The 12527-nt window shown below is 33.1% G+C and overlaps 1 protein-coding gene and 1 non-coding gene across 5 annotated transcripts in view; one reads left to right on the top strand and one right to left on the bottom strand.

The window, feature by feature from the left end:
* The window catches only part of LOC106968043 (uncharacterized), a 204289-nt gene extending 198023 nt beyond the window's left edge, over positions 1–6266 (top strand). For both annotated transcript variants that reach the window (XR_008297745.1, XR_008297744.1), the window contains 3 exons: positions 2903–3001; positions 5482–5534; positions 6131–6266. This is a non-coding gene — a transcript (uncharacterized LOC106968043). The remainder of the gene's footprint in view (positions 1–2902; positions 3002–5481; positions 5535–6130) is intronic.
* The window catches only part of UTS2B (urotensin 2B), a 51141-nt gene continuing 42467 nt past the window's right edge, over positions 3854–12527 (bottom strand). Inside the window, exons 5-6 of one of the 3 annotated variants that reach the window (XM_053221060.1) lie at positions 6200–6320; positions 3854–6040 (exon numbers count right to left, since the gene is read on the bottom strand). In XM_053221060.1, coding sequence (XP_053077035.1) covers positions 6037–6040; positions 6200–6320 — 125 coding nt within the window. In that variant the 3' untranslated portion in view covers positions 3854–6036. Of the gene's footprint in view, positions 6041–6079; positions 6321–12527 lie in introns of those variants that run through there. The other 2 variants (XM_053221059.1, XM_053221058.1) reach the window with 2 other exon arrangements.

The following is a 12527-nucleotide window of genomic DNA, read 5'->3' as shown; positions in this document are numbered from 1 at the left end:
AACTAGAGATTGACATTATAAGAGTCCACAGTATTTATTGGTAACCTCCAGAAGAACTAGTTTAGACTACATAACATGAAAATTAAAATCATATTTGATAAAAGTTATCAACAACACTAAAATACTTTCATGCCCATATTAAATGTTAATAGACATGGTTGATACACATGCTACTCTGTCTATATAAAACATTTATTTGTCTTTATTATAGCAGATAATCTTCATTGCTAAAATCCACACTGAGGTTTCACAGTAACAGTACTATAAGGAAGTACTCTAAAAAATCTCCAGTCGCTCTAAAGTAAATGTAGTTACTAAAGAAATACTTAGTATTACCTCATAAGTGTTCTTTCTTACAAATTATAAATACTCTATGGGACAAAGAAGTTATACACGAATCAGTTCAATCCTCTCAAAGCTCTTTTGAAATGAGAATTACTCCTTGCTTCACAAATATGAAAACTAAAGTGCAAATAGATTAAATGATGCACATCCAAGGTCACTAATACTAAAGCCACAAGAAGACTCAAATCCAGTTCTTCAGATCCATCTAACCATCCTTTCTTTTTTGCTCCCAACAGCTTTCCAAATGATGTTTTTAGGGAAATAAGAGCTTTCTGAGAGTTCTCATTAAGGGATGAATAGGATGGGGGTAGGGGGAATCTTTCCTGATGCCATGTACTAAGTGGTGAAATCATGCCCATTCTATTGTAGCCCACAGCCTGTGATCTTACCTAAATCAGACAATGCTTTCCCTTTACCAGCGGTCAAATTGGCAGCCAGCAGACCTGATATAGACCACAGATTAGCTTTAATTGCCTGTATAGGGTTTTTAATATAAAAAATTATAAATGCATGAATGACACATCTTTGTGCTTACTATACAGAATTAACAAATGTACTTTTTAGACATACTTGCTTTAAAAAAATATGTAGATTAAAACTAAGTCCCTATGTTTCTTCCACAATCCTATTTACTTCCCTCTCTCCACAGAGGCAATCATAGTTATGAATCAAGTTCCATTGGTTTATACTTTAATTATATATATAGATTCCAAAATACACAAAATTGCTTTGTGCATCCCCAATTTAGGTAAATGGTAGCATGCCATATATATTGTTCAACAACTTCCCATATCCCCCCAAAAGGGCTTCTTTGCAATCCTTGCATATATATACACATAAGATTTAAGTCATTTGTTTTAACAGTAGACACACATGTATTTAAGTCATTTGTTTTAAGTCCACAGTATGAATATACCTCAACTTATACATCCATTTCCTCTTGAGTAGAGCCCTTGGGTTGATTGTGGTTTTCTACCACTATAAACAGTGAGGCTATGAACTTTCAGATACAGGTCTCCATATAAACATGTAAGAGTTCCTTTGGACTATAAACTAAGAAGTGAAATAAATGGGTTGTAGGTAGTACATGATCATTTTTAACTTTTCTAGGTATATTTCAATTTTCTCCAAATGATTGGATTAATTTCCAACTGTACTAGCATCACTTATGTTTCTCTGTTTCCAAGCACCATTCTAATATGTGCAATATTCACTTTGAATTTTTGCCAACTTGCTGTATGCCAAAGGGTATACCATTTCTCTCCCATTTTTTTTGCATTAAACAAGTTGCATGTATTTTTGGATGGTGTACTTTTGGATGTTTGTTTTCTATTAGGCTATTTCCTTTTCTACAAAATGTCCATTCATAACTTTGGCCCATTTTTACTTAATTGTTAATTAAGTTTATTGTTATTTTTAAAAATTTATTTATCAGATTTGAATGGATAAAGAAGATGTGGTATATGTATACACTGAAATATTACTTGGCAATCAAAAAGAATCTTGCCATTTGCAACAACGTGGATGGGACTAGAGTGTATTATGCTAAGTGAAATAAATTAGAGAAAGATAAATATATGATTTCACTCATATGTGGAATTTAAGATAACAAAATAGATGAACATAGGGGAAGGAAAAAAAAAAGGAAAGCAAATCATAAGAGAATCTTAAATACAGAGAACACACTGAGGGTTGCTGGAGGGGTGTTGGGTGGGGGGATGGGCTAGATGGGTGATGGACACTAAGGAGAGCACTTGGGATGAGCACTGGGTGTTATATGTAAGTGATGAATCACTAGAGTCTACTGAAACCATTTTCACACTATATGTTAACTAACTTGAATTAATTTTTTTAAATAAGATTATAAAAAAATCAGTTTTTAAATATTTCAAATGCCAGTTTTAATTTTTATATTATGTTGAAAATATACTCCACTTGGTACTTTGTCATTTTTTTAGGTTTATTGTATCTTACAATACAGAGTTTTTCAATTTTAATAGAGCATTTAAACAAGCATTTCTTTCCTATAAGATGTGCACCTTTTGAATATTACTTAAGAAATCCTTACACAGCACAAGGACATAAATATATTCACCTATTAGATATGTGGCGTTTTTGAAATTGTGAATTTAAATGCTTTCAGACACAGCACATTCTCTCAGGTGCACCACAGACCTCACTAGATCTTATTTCCTAAAACCTGACCAATTTCACACATTTCCCCTTAGGTATGCAAGGTTGTAATCCTTAGATTAGATAGTCAAAGAATAAGATTACAAAAAACTAGATTTCTCAGACTTTAGTTAGTCTGAATTATGATTATAGCTATATAATCCCAGTCTAGGTTTCCATGGAAATGATGCCTTGATAGAATTCATTCCAGGAGACTGATAGCTTCTTTTAAGTATGATTCAAGTTTTGCAGAGATGCACTCCAGCACAGAGAAGCTGAATAATTCGGTTTATCACCTGCATCTAACAAGCTTTACAGGAGATTTTGTTTTCTATCGTTATATGCTAAACTAATAAATATTGACCATGATGTATGTGACCCTCAGATGCTGGACGGGAGACTGGCAAATACACATTTTATTCTGGCTGTGACGTTGATGCTATGGAGTTCAGGAAAAGTACGCTCAGTGGATGTAGCAACAGAGGTAATGGAAACTAGCTTAAGGGACCATATATTTTTTATGATCATAAGCCATTTCTACTAATGTCAGAAGCAGATACTGCTGACAAATAGATGCCTTAATAACACAAAACTGATGAAAAAGGTATTTTTTTCTACTGTCTTGACCTCACTGTAAATTCAGAGAAATCCAACTGAATGTCAAAATAAATAAATAAATAAATAACCTGGAAGTAATAAGTATTAGCATTCTTTGAACAGAAAAAGCATAAAAGAAAATTCATAATCATTTCAGTCATATTTTTAACTAAATCAATTACATCAAGATGAAGTGCTTTTGTGTGAAATTTGAAGGTGTTATGTGTGAAAATTTGAGTAGCTTTGGCCAAACTTTGTATTACAGTACAAATGTTTTCTTGTTGCCATGACTAAAGCACAAATAAAAAGAAATGTGAGGACATCTCCACACAGAGAAACATTAATTTGGCTTATTTGATCTTATTAGAAAATAGTCCCTGTACTTCTTAAATAACAAATGAGAGCCTGAAATGCATTTTACCAAAGAACAAGTTTTATACGAGTTCTATGATTTTTTTTTCCTGAGGATTAAGAACATCTTAAATTTTTTAATGTTTATTTTCGAGAGAGATAGAGAGACAGAGCATGAGCCAGGGAGGGCAGAGAGAGAGGGAGACACAGAATCTGAAGCAGGCTCCAGGTTTTGAGCTGTCAGCACAGAGCCTGACATGGGGCTCAAACTCACGAACAATGAGATTATGACCTGAGCTGAAGTCAGAGATGTTTGGTTAACTGGCTGAGCTATCCAGGCACCCCATGAATATCTTTAAAAAGGAAGAAAACTCTGTTTTGTATGGGCATCAATTGAAAGAATGATAACATTTTTTTTGGAGGATGCTTTGAGAGATAATAAAAGATTTCCTATCTTTGTCCTTTGAAAGTTTTGTCTCCTGCTCTTTAGAATTTCTTTCTCATAATAGCATCCTTCCCTTCCCCAGTGTCTATGTTGTCAAGCTTTTGTAGGGAAGTGGTAGATGTTGAGATTTTAAGAGGAGTTTAGAACACATTGTGGAGTTTGCAATGCAAATAACAAGAGGTATGAGATATTTCTTATTTTATTTCTACAAGGTGGGAGTGTGTTTGGAATAATTAACTTCATGGCAGTATTCAGGATAGAATAGAAAAGGGAGAGTTAGAAGATAGAGAAGCAGGTTATAAAATGATTAACAATGTACACTAAGCAGTGAAGAGGAGCTGATATAAATCACTACTGATGAGAATACGACAGAGCAAGAGAGGGGTGCCTGGGTGGCTCAGTCCGTTAAGCATCCAACTGTTGATTTAGGCTCACGTCATGACCTCACTGTCACTGCCATGACGTCACTGAGCCATTGTTGGGCTCTGCACTGGGCATGGAGGCCGCTTAAGATTCTCTCTCTCTGGGAGGGAGGAGGGAAGGAAGGTAGAAAGGGAAGGAAGGAGGGAGGGAGGGAGAAAGGGAGGGAGAGGTTTTTCAGGAAGAACTGTCCAGACTTAGTATAGATTTGGTTGGTTTAAGAAAGAAGAGGCTCAATAGATTGTCAGACTATATGTATTTCACAAGAAAGTTGCTGGGGCCAATGATGAAAAGGCTGGAAAATGCTACTCTTTCATTTTACTGGGGAAAATGAAGAACATAGAGAATGGAGGAAACAATCTAAGAAGAAAGGCAGAAAGTGAAGAAAAAGAATCTTGCCAAGAGCAAGAGTCTGGTACAAGGAAGAATGTGATTAACAGGGGGGCAGGGAGGAGGTCCCTGGAGCTGATTTCTTCCCACAGGGGAATATTCTCACTTTCTTAGAAAAGAAGTAATATCCCCTGGACTCCACAATGACTAGAGACTATTAATAGGAACATTTTTTTAAATGCTGTGATTGGGCTTAGGAAAGGAAAAGACAGGCTTCATAAATGACACCCACACTTCTATGACTTGAATGAAGTGTCAAGTGCCAATACGTGAAACAAACAAATAAGAAATTTCACATGAGAGGATAAAGTCATTGGGATATTTCTGACTCACTGTAAACGCTCATTAACAATGTGGTATTATTGCTTGTGAGAATGCAAAATGGTACAGCCACTTTGGAAGATAATTTAGTGGCTTCTTACAAAACTAAACATACTCTTATCATATGATCCAGCAATTGTGCTCCTTGGTATTTACCTAAGGAGATAAAAACTTACGTCCACACAAAAACTTGCACACAGATATTTATAGCAACTTATTCATAATTGCCAAAAGTTGGAAACAAACAAGATATTCTTCAAGAAGTGAATGGATAAATAAACTAAGATGCATCCAGACAATGGAATACTGTTCAGTGCTAAAAAAATAAAATAAAATGAGCTATTAAAAAAAAAACCCAATGTGGTAATAAATCACATGGAAAGCGATAGTAAGCTTCCTGAGAGCAGAGACTGGATTTTGTTCATTTTTGTGTCCCCCAGGTCTGATGCAGAAGCTGGTACATAGCGGATGCTTAATAGCTTGAATCAATAAGGTATGAATGAAAGGTAAAAAGAAAACAATGTGAGGTTTTTTTTTTTTTTCAAATTTCATTCCATAAACATACAGAAATCTACTGAGTACAAACTATGAGCAAAACACTGACCTAAGCATTGAAGAGAGCAAATAAAAAACTAGTTTAGACACAGTTATTACCCTCAGGTTATTCACAAGTTAATAAGCAATACAAATATATTGTAATCAATCTAACACAGGGAAAATGTCATGCGTACAGTGATGAAAGAAGTATAGATAAAGCGCTATGGGAATGATAAGGACGCAGTTGTTACTGGAAAAGAGTCTAAAAGAATGCTCAGTTAATATACTAAATTTTAGAGACAGACCTATAAATTTTTATTTATTTCCTGTGTGGGTGTGTGTTGTTGTTGTTGTTTTAATTGCTTTTGGACATACCTCATCTCTATGCATTTTTGTTCCCAAACGTCTTTCTCTCGGGAGCATAAATCCACAAGAAATCAAGTTTCATGGCAGGCATGTCAGCTAAAGGTAGCAAAAGCCAAAGGCAGATGGTTATACATATTTGAGGTTTCTTTTTCTGAATGAGTGGAATCACCCCCTCCTGCCCTACAGGCTTTTCATTCTGGAGTCATAGATGTGCAGTCACCGCCCACAGTCAGGGAAGAGAAATCAGCCACTAACCTGGCAGCAAAACTCTTGCTTCTTGATGAACTTGTGTCTCTGGAGAATGATGTAATTGAAACAAAGAAGAAAAGGAGCTTCTCTGGTTTTGGGTCTCCCCTGGACAGACTCTCGGCTGGCTCTGTCGATCATAAAGGTAAACAGAGGTAAGTGAACTCTTGAAGAAGGAACATTTTTATTTTTTAATCCTGCCACTCTAACTCCAGAAACAGAATTCCACATAAGAAAAGATGATGAAAACCTTGGAGGTAAACATATTTGTAAACATTAAATGTTTACATTCAGTGTTTTAGCTAAACATTAGCTAAACATTAAATGTTTTAGCTAACTTGTTAGTTTAATGGCATAATTTGGGAAATAACTGTTGAGGAAGTAAAATGACTGCTACAGTATGTATGAATGTTTTTGTCATACTTTCCTAAGGAAGATTTCATTGCGTGCACATGTAAAATAGTTATTATAAGACATTACAGGTTTAGGAGGTGAGGGGGGATCTCTGCTACCAGGGGCATCATTTAACACAAAAGTGTTTTGGTGAAATGTTCCCGTTGCTTAAAAGATTAAAGAAAACTCCTCAGCAAACCCTGAAAAGAATTTCATCATCTGGCACCCCACTTTTTCATGCACTCATTTCCATGTCCTTTGCTCCTGTCTTACGTGCTTACTTGGAGTTTTAGGATTTGTCACATTTGTCCATGATTCCACGACTTTGCTGTGCTCCATGACTCAGCATACAGGATGCAATTTGCTGGACTTATGTTCTGAGAGTCTCAGAACTACATGAAGAAATAAAATCACCACTTAGGGGCTGTAATTTATCCTACTGTACTTAGAAAATAATCCCTCACCTAGGTTTTGAAATCCAGACCCTATTTTAAATAAACAAATTAATTCAACTTATGTCCTAAGCATTGTGTTGGGTTCTGATGGAATAGAGGAGGGAAGTATAGTCTTTTCCCTCAGAGAAATCATATACTAATAAGAAATATGAAAATACTTATAATGAATTACAATGCAAAACAAGAAGAGATACGTTTAGAGACCAATGTATGAAGAAGGCCATGGAAATCCAAGGAATAAGTGAAATTTTAGAGGAGAAAATTTTGTGCCTCTTAATAAATGTTATTTTTTTGATTTCTGGATCTTGCAACATAGTCTAGTAAATAATTGAAAAATCAATATATAGATGTTATATGTAAATATTTAAATATAAATTTATAATAGCATAAACACCATATATACTAAACACATATTGCATCAATACCATAAATACATATAATCCATTTTGAGGCTTCATCCTAACAATATCTTTAGGACGTATTATAAGAGGAGACTATATTGGGAGATATAATCTATCTAACACAGCTCAGCTTGCAAGAAATAAAGGGAGATTGGCAAGTATTTAATACCCATTTGAACAGATTTTCACATATAAAGGCTACAAATAAACTATTATAAGCATTTAAAAAATTAGGGAATATTGTTTCCATGAGCACTTCTTGGAGAAGGATACTAAGTGAATTTCTTTGGACATCTGGAATGACTGGAGAGATATCATCATAAGAATTGGTGGGACCATAACTGTATAATTTAAGAGAAATGAGTGTTGCAAGGAAAAGAGTGCCATGTGCTATGATTATAGTATGACAATATAGATTCATCAAATATCTAACAATTCAGGAACAGTAGTGAGAGCATATACAATTCAGAATGAATTTTGATTATTTCATGGCTATTAATTGAGAATCAAAGTGATCACTACAAATAGTTACTTGGAAACATGGAGAAGAAGGGGAAAAAAAGATTACAAACTAAGTTTAATGAATATTTTACTGAAGAATAAAAGAAAACAACTGAAGAGAGCAAGGACCAAGATTTTCATATTAAAAAATAAGAAAGAAATTAAAACTTTCTTATAAAAAAAAGAGAGCATAAAAAATAAGGAGTATTGAAAAACTTTATATAAAATATTGGCATATATAAATACAACATTTACAATATGACAGATTCAAAAAATACTGATTATGTCAATAAATGTCAATAGATGTAACTTTTCTATTAAAATGTGAATGTTTTGGGGGTGCCTGAGCGGCTCAGTCAGTTAAGTGTCCAACTCTTGATTTTGGCTCAGGTCATGATCTCACAGTTCATGAGATCCAGCCCCACCTGGTAGTCTGTGCTTGCAGTGTGGAGCCTGCTTGAGATTCTCTCTGTCCCTCTCTCTATGCCCCTCCCATACTCCCACTTGCTAGCATGCACACACTCTCTCTCTCAAAGTAAATAAATAAACATTAAAAATAATTAAACAAATAAGTAAAATGCAAATATTTTCAGATTGGCTGATAAAGGGAAATCCAACCCTTTTCTATATTTAAGATACACAACTAAAAATAAAGATATTTAGAAAGGTTGGCAATAAAAGAATGGAGAAGTTATAGCAGGAAAAATTACATTAAAATAAACTAAAATAAAAGAAATAAAAACATAAATAAAGAAATAGATAAAAATTTTAAAAGAGTGTACCAATGTTTATCAAAGATAAACCACAGGGAATGCCAGGAAATAGAAAGAAACATATTAAGAATAGGAGACTTTAATTCATTTCTTAAAATCCAAGGCCGATTATATATTTAAAATTTATAGAAGACATATACAATATAATCCATAAAATGGAATTTGTAGATCTATTTGGAACTCTGAACTTCAATAGAAAGTATAGCATCTTCTGAAGTGCATATGGAGTATTCAAAAAATTTACCGTATCTGAGGTGACAAACAAACCCTCTAGGAATTCTAAAAACAGTATATTAAAAAAAATTCACTGACTGAAACACAGTGTGACTAGAACTTAATAACAAAACTAGAAAACAAGAAGTCATTTTTACCTAAAAGTATAAACCATGTCATTAAATAACTATTGGGCCAAAGAGGAATACAAAATAAAATTATATGCTTTGTTCAAGATAATAATAATGAAAATGTAATATTAGGGGCACATAAAGCAAATATCAGATAAAAATCATCATTATACCAATAAAAATTAAAAGTAGAAGTAAAGCAAAATGACACACAAAAACATCTAGAAAGAACAGCAAAGTAAGTCAAGAAAAGCCATGAGAAAAAAAAGCAGAAGGTAAGAATAACGACAAAAGCTGAAATCAATGTTTGTAAAGCAAACCATAGTGTATAAAAAATAAATGTAAAACTGTTTCTTGAGAAAAATACAAGCCACTAGTTAACCTAAGCTAATTAAGAAAAAAGTAGAAAGTAAATTCACAAAATTAGAAGTGACAAGATGGAAACACCAAAACAGAGAATCTTTAAAAAGAGAACTACTTTGCTCAACTGAATACAAATAAACTGAAGACCTGGAAAATGGATAAAATTTTGGAAAAATATGATTTACAAACATTGACCCCAAAAGAGACAAATAATTCAATTACCATGGAGTTTTTTTTTTTTAATTTTAAAAGAGCTTGCCAAGAGAAAGTAGATCTAGATATTTTCATATGAGAATTTTATCAAATCCTAAGGTATCAGATAATCCCAAGGTTATCTTACCTTTTCAGATCATAATAAAGTAAACTTTCTAAGTTCATTTCCTTATACAAATATAATATTGATCCTCAAATAATAAACATTACATTCTTAAAAGGAAATTTTAGATTCATGTCATCTATAAATATCAGTACAAAAACCAGAGATACGAAGTTAATAAGTAGAATCCAAAACTTTAAAAATATAATACATCTAAACCAATTGGGCTTATTCTGGGAAAGTGTCACTCAATATTAGGAATTCTTTTAATGTAATCCATCATATAAATTGAGCAATGGAGAAAAAGCATATGATTATATCCTTAGATGGCAGAAAAGGCATTTGACAAAATCTAGCATTTATTATATTTTTTAAAGTACAACAAAATGAGAACTGACAGATATTTCCTTAACATGGTGTGTGCATATGTGTGTGTGTATATGTGAGTATTTATGTACACCTCAGCCCAAAGCCTCTATCTTACCTAATGGTGACATATATGGGAAGTTTTACTAAAGCAAGGAATAGGAAAACCACACCCATCACTTCTACTATAATTTAGAAATGCCTTTAGACAAGAGAAAACATTTAGAGACATAAGAATTGGAAAGAAAAAAGTAAAATTATTTTTATTTACAAATGAGAAACTGGAAAACAAAGATAATCAATGGAAAAACTACCACAACAAAACCCTTTTGATTAAAATGCAAAGTGCATAAATACAGAAAGCTAATAGTACTTCTATATTACCAGCAGAGGTCAGATAGAAGATAGACCTCATTTATAATTGCATTAAAATAGGAATGTACCTAGGCATACAGTTAGCAAAGAAAGCTCCTTCCTCAGCCATAAAAAAAGAATGAAATCTTGCCATTCGCAATGATGTGGATGGAGCTACAGAGTATTATGCTGAGCAAAATAAATCAGTCAGAGAAAGATAAATACCATTTGATATCACCCATATGTGGAATTTAAGAAACAAAACAAATGAATGTAGGGGGGAAAAGAGAGAGGGAGAGAAACCAAGAAACAGACTCTTGACTGTAGAGAACAAATTGGTGGTTGTCAGGGAGGGGGAAAGCAGTGGGGGGATGGGTGAAATAGGTGATGGGGATGAAGGAGTATACTTGTTTTGATAAGAACCCGGTGTTGTATGGAAGTGCTGAATCATTATATTGTATGCTTGAGACTAATTGTCCCCTATATTTCCACTAACTGAAATTTAAATAAAAATTTTAAAAATGTTCATATACGAGCATATATGAGGAAACCTCTGAGAATAATGCTGAAACGCAAACAGTGGATTGAACAAATGGAGGCTCACACTGTGTTACTGGCATCAAAAGACTCAAAAGCAGAAAAGATGGCAGCTCTTCTTAAGTTAAATTGCAAACTTAACCTAACTGCAATAAAAAATACCATCAGGGTTCTTTTTGGATCTAAAGAAATTGATTACAAAATTAATTAGAAAAAAATTAGAAACTAGCATAGACAGAAAAATGCCAAAGAAAGAGGAAAGAAGAGCCCTACTAAATATTTTAATATTTTCCTTTCTTTACAGTAGTATAATAATAGCCCATGGATAGACCAAAGATAAAACCACCACCAAAACAACAAAAACAGAACAGAAATTCAAGAAATAGACACTAACTTTATTTAAAAAGCAGCCTCACATATTACTGAGTGAAAGGATAGATTCTGAATAAATGACTTGGAGATATGGAAAAAAGAGATAAAACTGATCCCTTCTCAAACCATACATTATGATAAATTCTAAAGGAATCAGAAATTTAAGTGAGAAAACAGATGAATCCATATAAGTACTGGAAGCAAACATTGGTGAGTTCTGTTCAGAGATAAAGTGTTCAAATTCTGATGCAAAATCCAGAAAATCTCAGGAAAAAAATAAGGAAAAACTAGATACATTTGATGTTTACATTTTTTTAAGTTTCCATGGCTACAGGTATCATAAAGCAAAGTAAAAAGAAAAATAATAAATTAGAGAAATGCTTATAAGTTACATCAAAGTGTTAACAACTTTATTATATATAAAGAACTTTTAAAAATTGAGAGGAAAAAGAACAATGCTCAAGAATGAGGTAAAAATAGTTCCTGAAAAAACAGATGTAAATGATGCAAATCACGTGAAAAGATGCCACCCATTATCATAAGAAAAAGGCATATTAAAACTTTACTGATATACTCTTCTTGTGCGTATTAAATTGGCAAAAATCCACTGAAGAGACAGAATAGTTTTGCTTCTAGATCCTCCTAGGAGGTAGATTTTCAGGAAATATGAAATACAGAGGAATCACTTCAGACACACAACAGAGATGAAAACAGCAAAAGTCAGATTATAGGAAACTGCAAGACAATCCAGTTTCTCTGGTAAATAAATTACATGGTTTTGAAGGAAAAAAAAGAGACAGGTGAAAAAGGATCCTAAAGATTAAAGCAGAATAAGACATTTATTAACCAGTCTCAATTTGGGAGAGTACTGATTCAAATAAATGATTTGTTTAAAAAATAATTTATGTGAGAAACAATTGTGAATGTGAGCAGGCACTACTTGATGATTTTAAGTAATTATTGCATACTTTCCAATATGAAAATGGTACTGCAGTTACATTAAAAGTGAGAGAGATTCTCATTTAAAAATTTGATTGAAAGTATTTATCTTAGAATCACTAAATTCTACTCCTGAAACCAATATTACACTATAAAAAAAAGTACTTATTTTGGATTTGCTTCAAAATAGTACAGGAATGAGAACCGAACAGATGAAACGAGA

This window comes from Acinonyx jubatus, chromosome C2 (genome assembly GCF_027475565.1).
Source record: "Acinonyx jubatus isolate Ajub_Pintada_27869175 chromosome C2, VMU_Ajub_asm_v1.0, whole genome shotgun sequence".
Lineage (NCBI taxonomy): Eukaryota > Metazoa > Chordata > Mammalia > Carnivora > Felidae > Acinonyx > Acinonyx jubatus.
The sequence above is the reverse complement of the archived record's forward strand: the minus strand, read 5'-3'. Positions and strand labels throughout refer to the sequence as shown.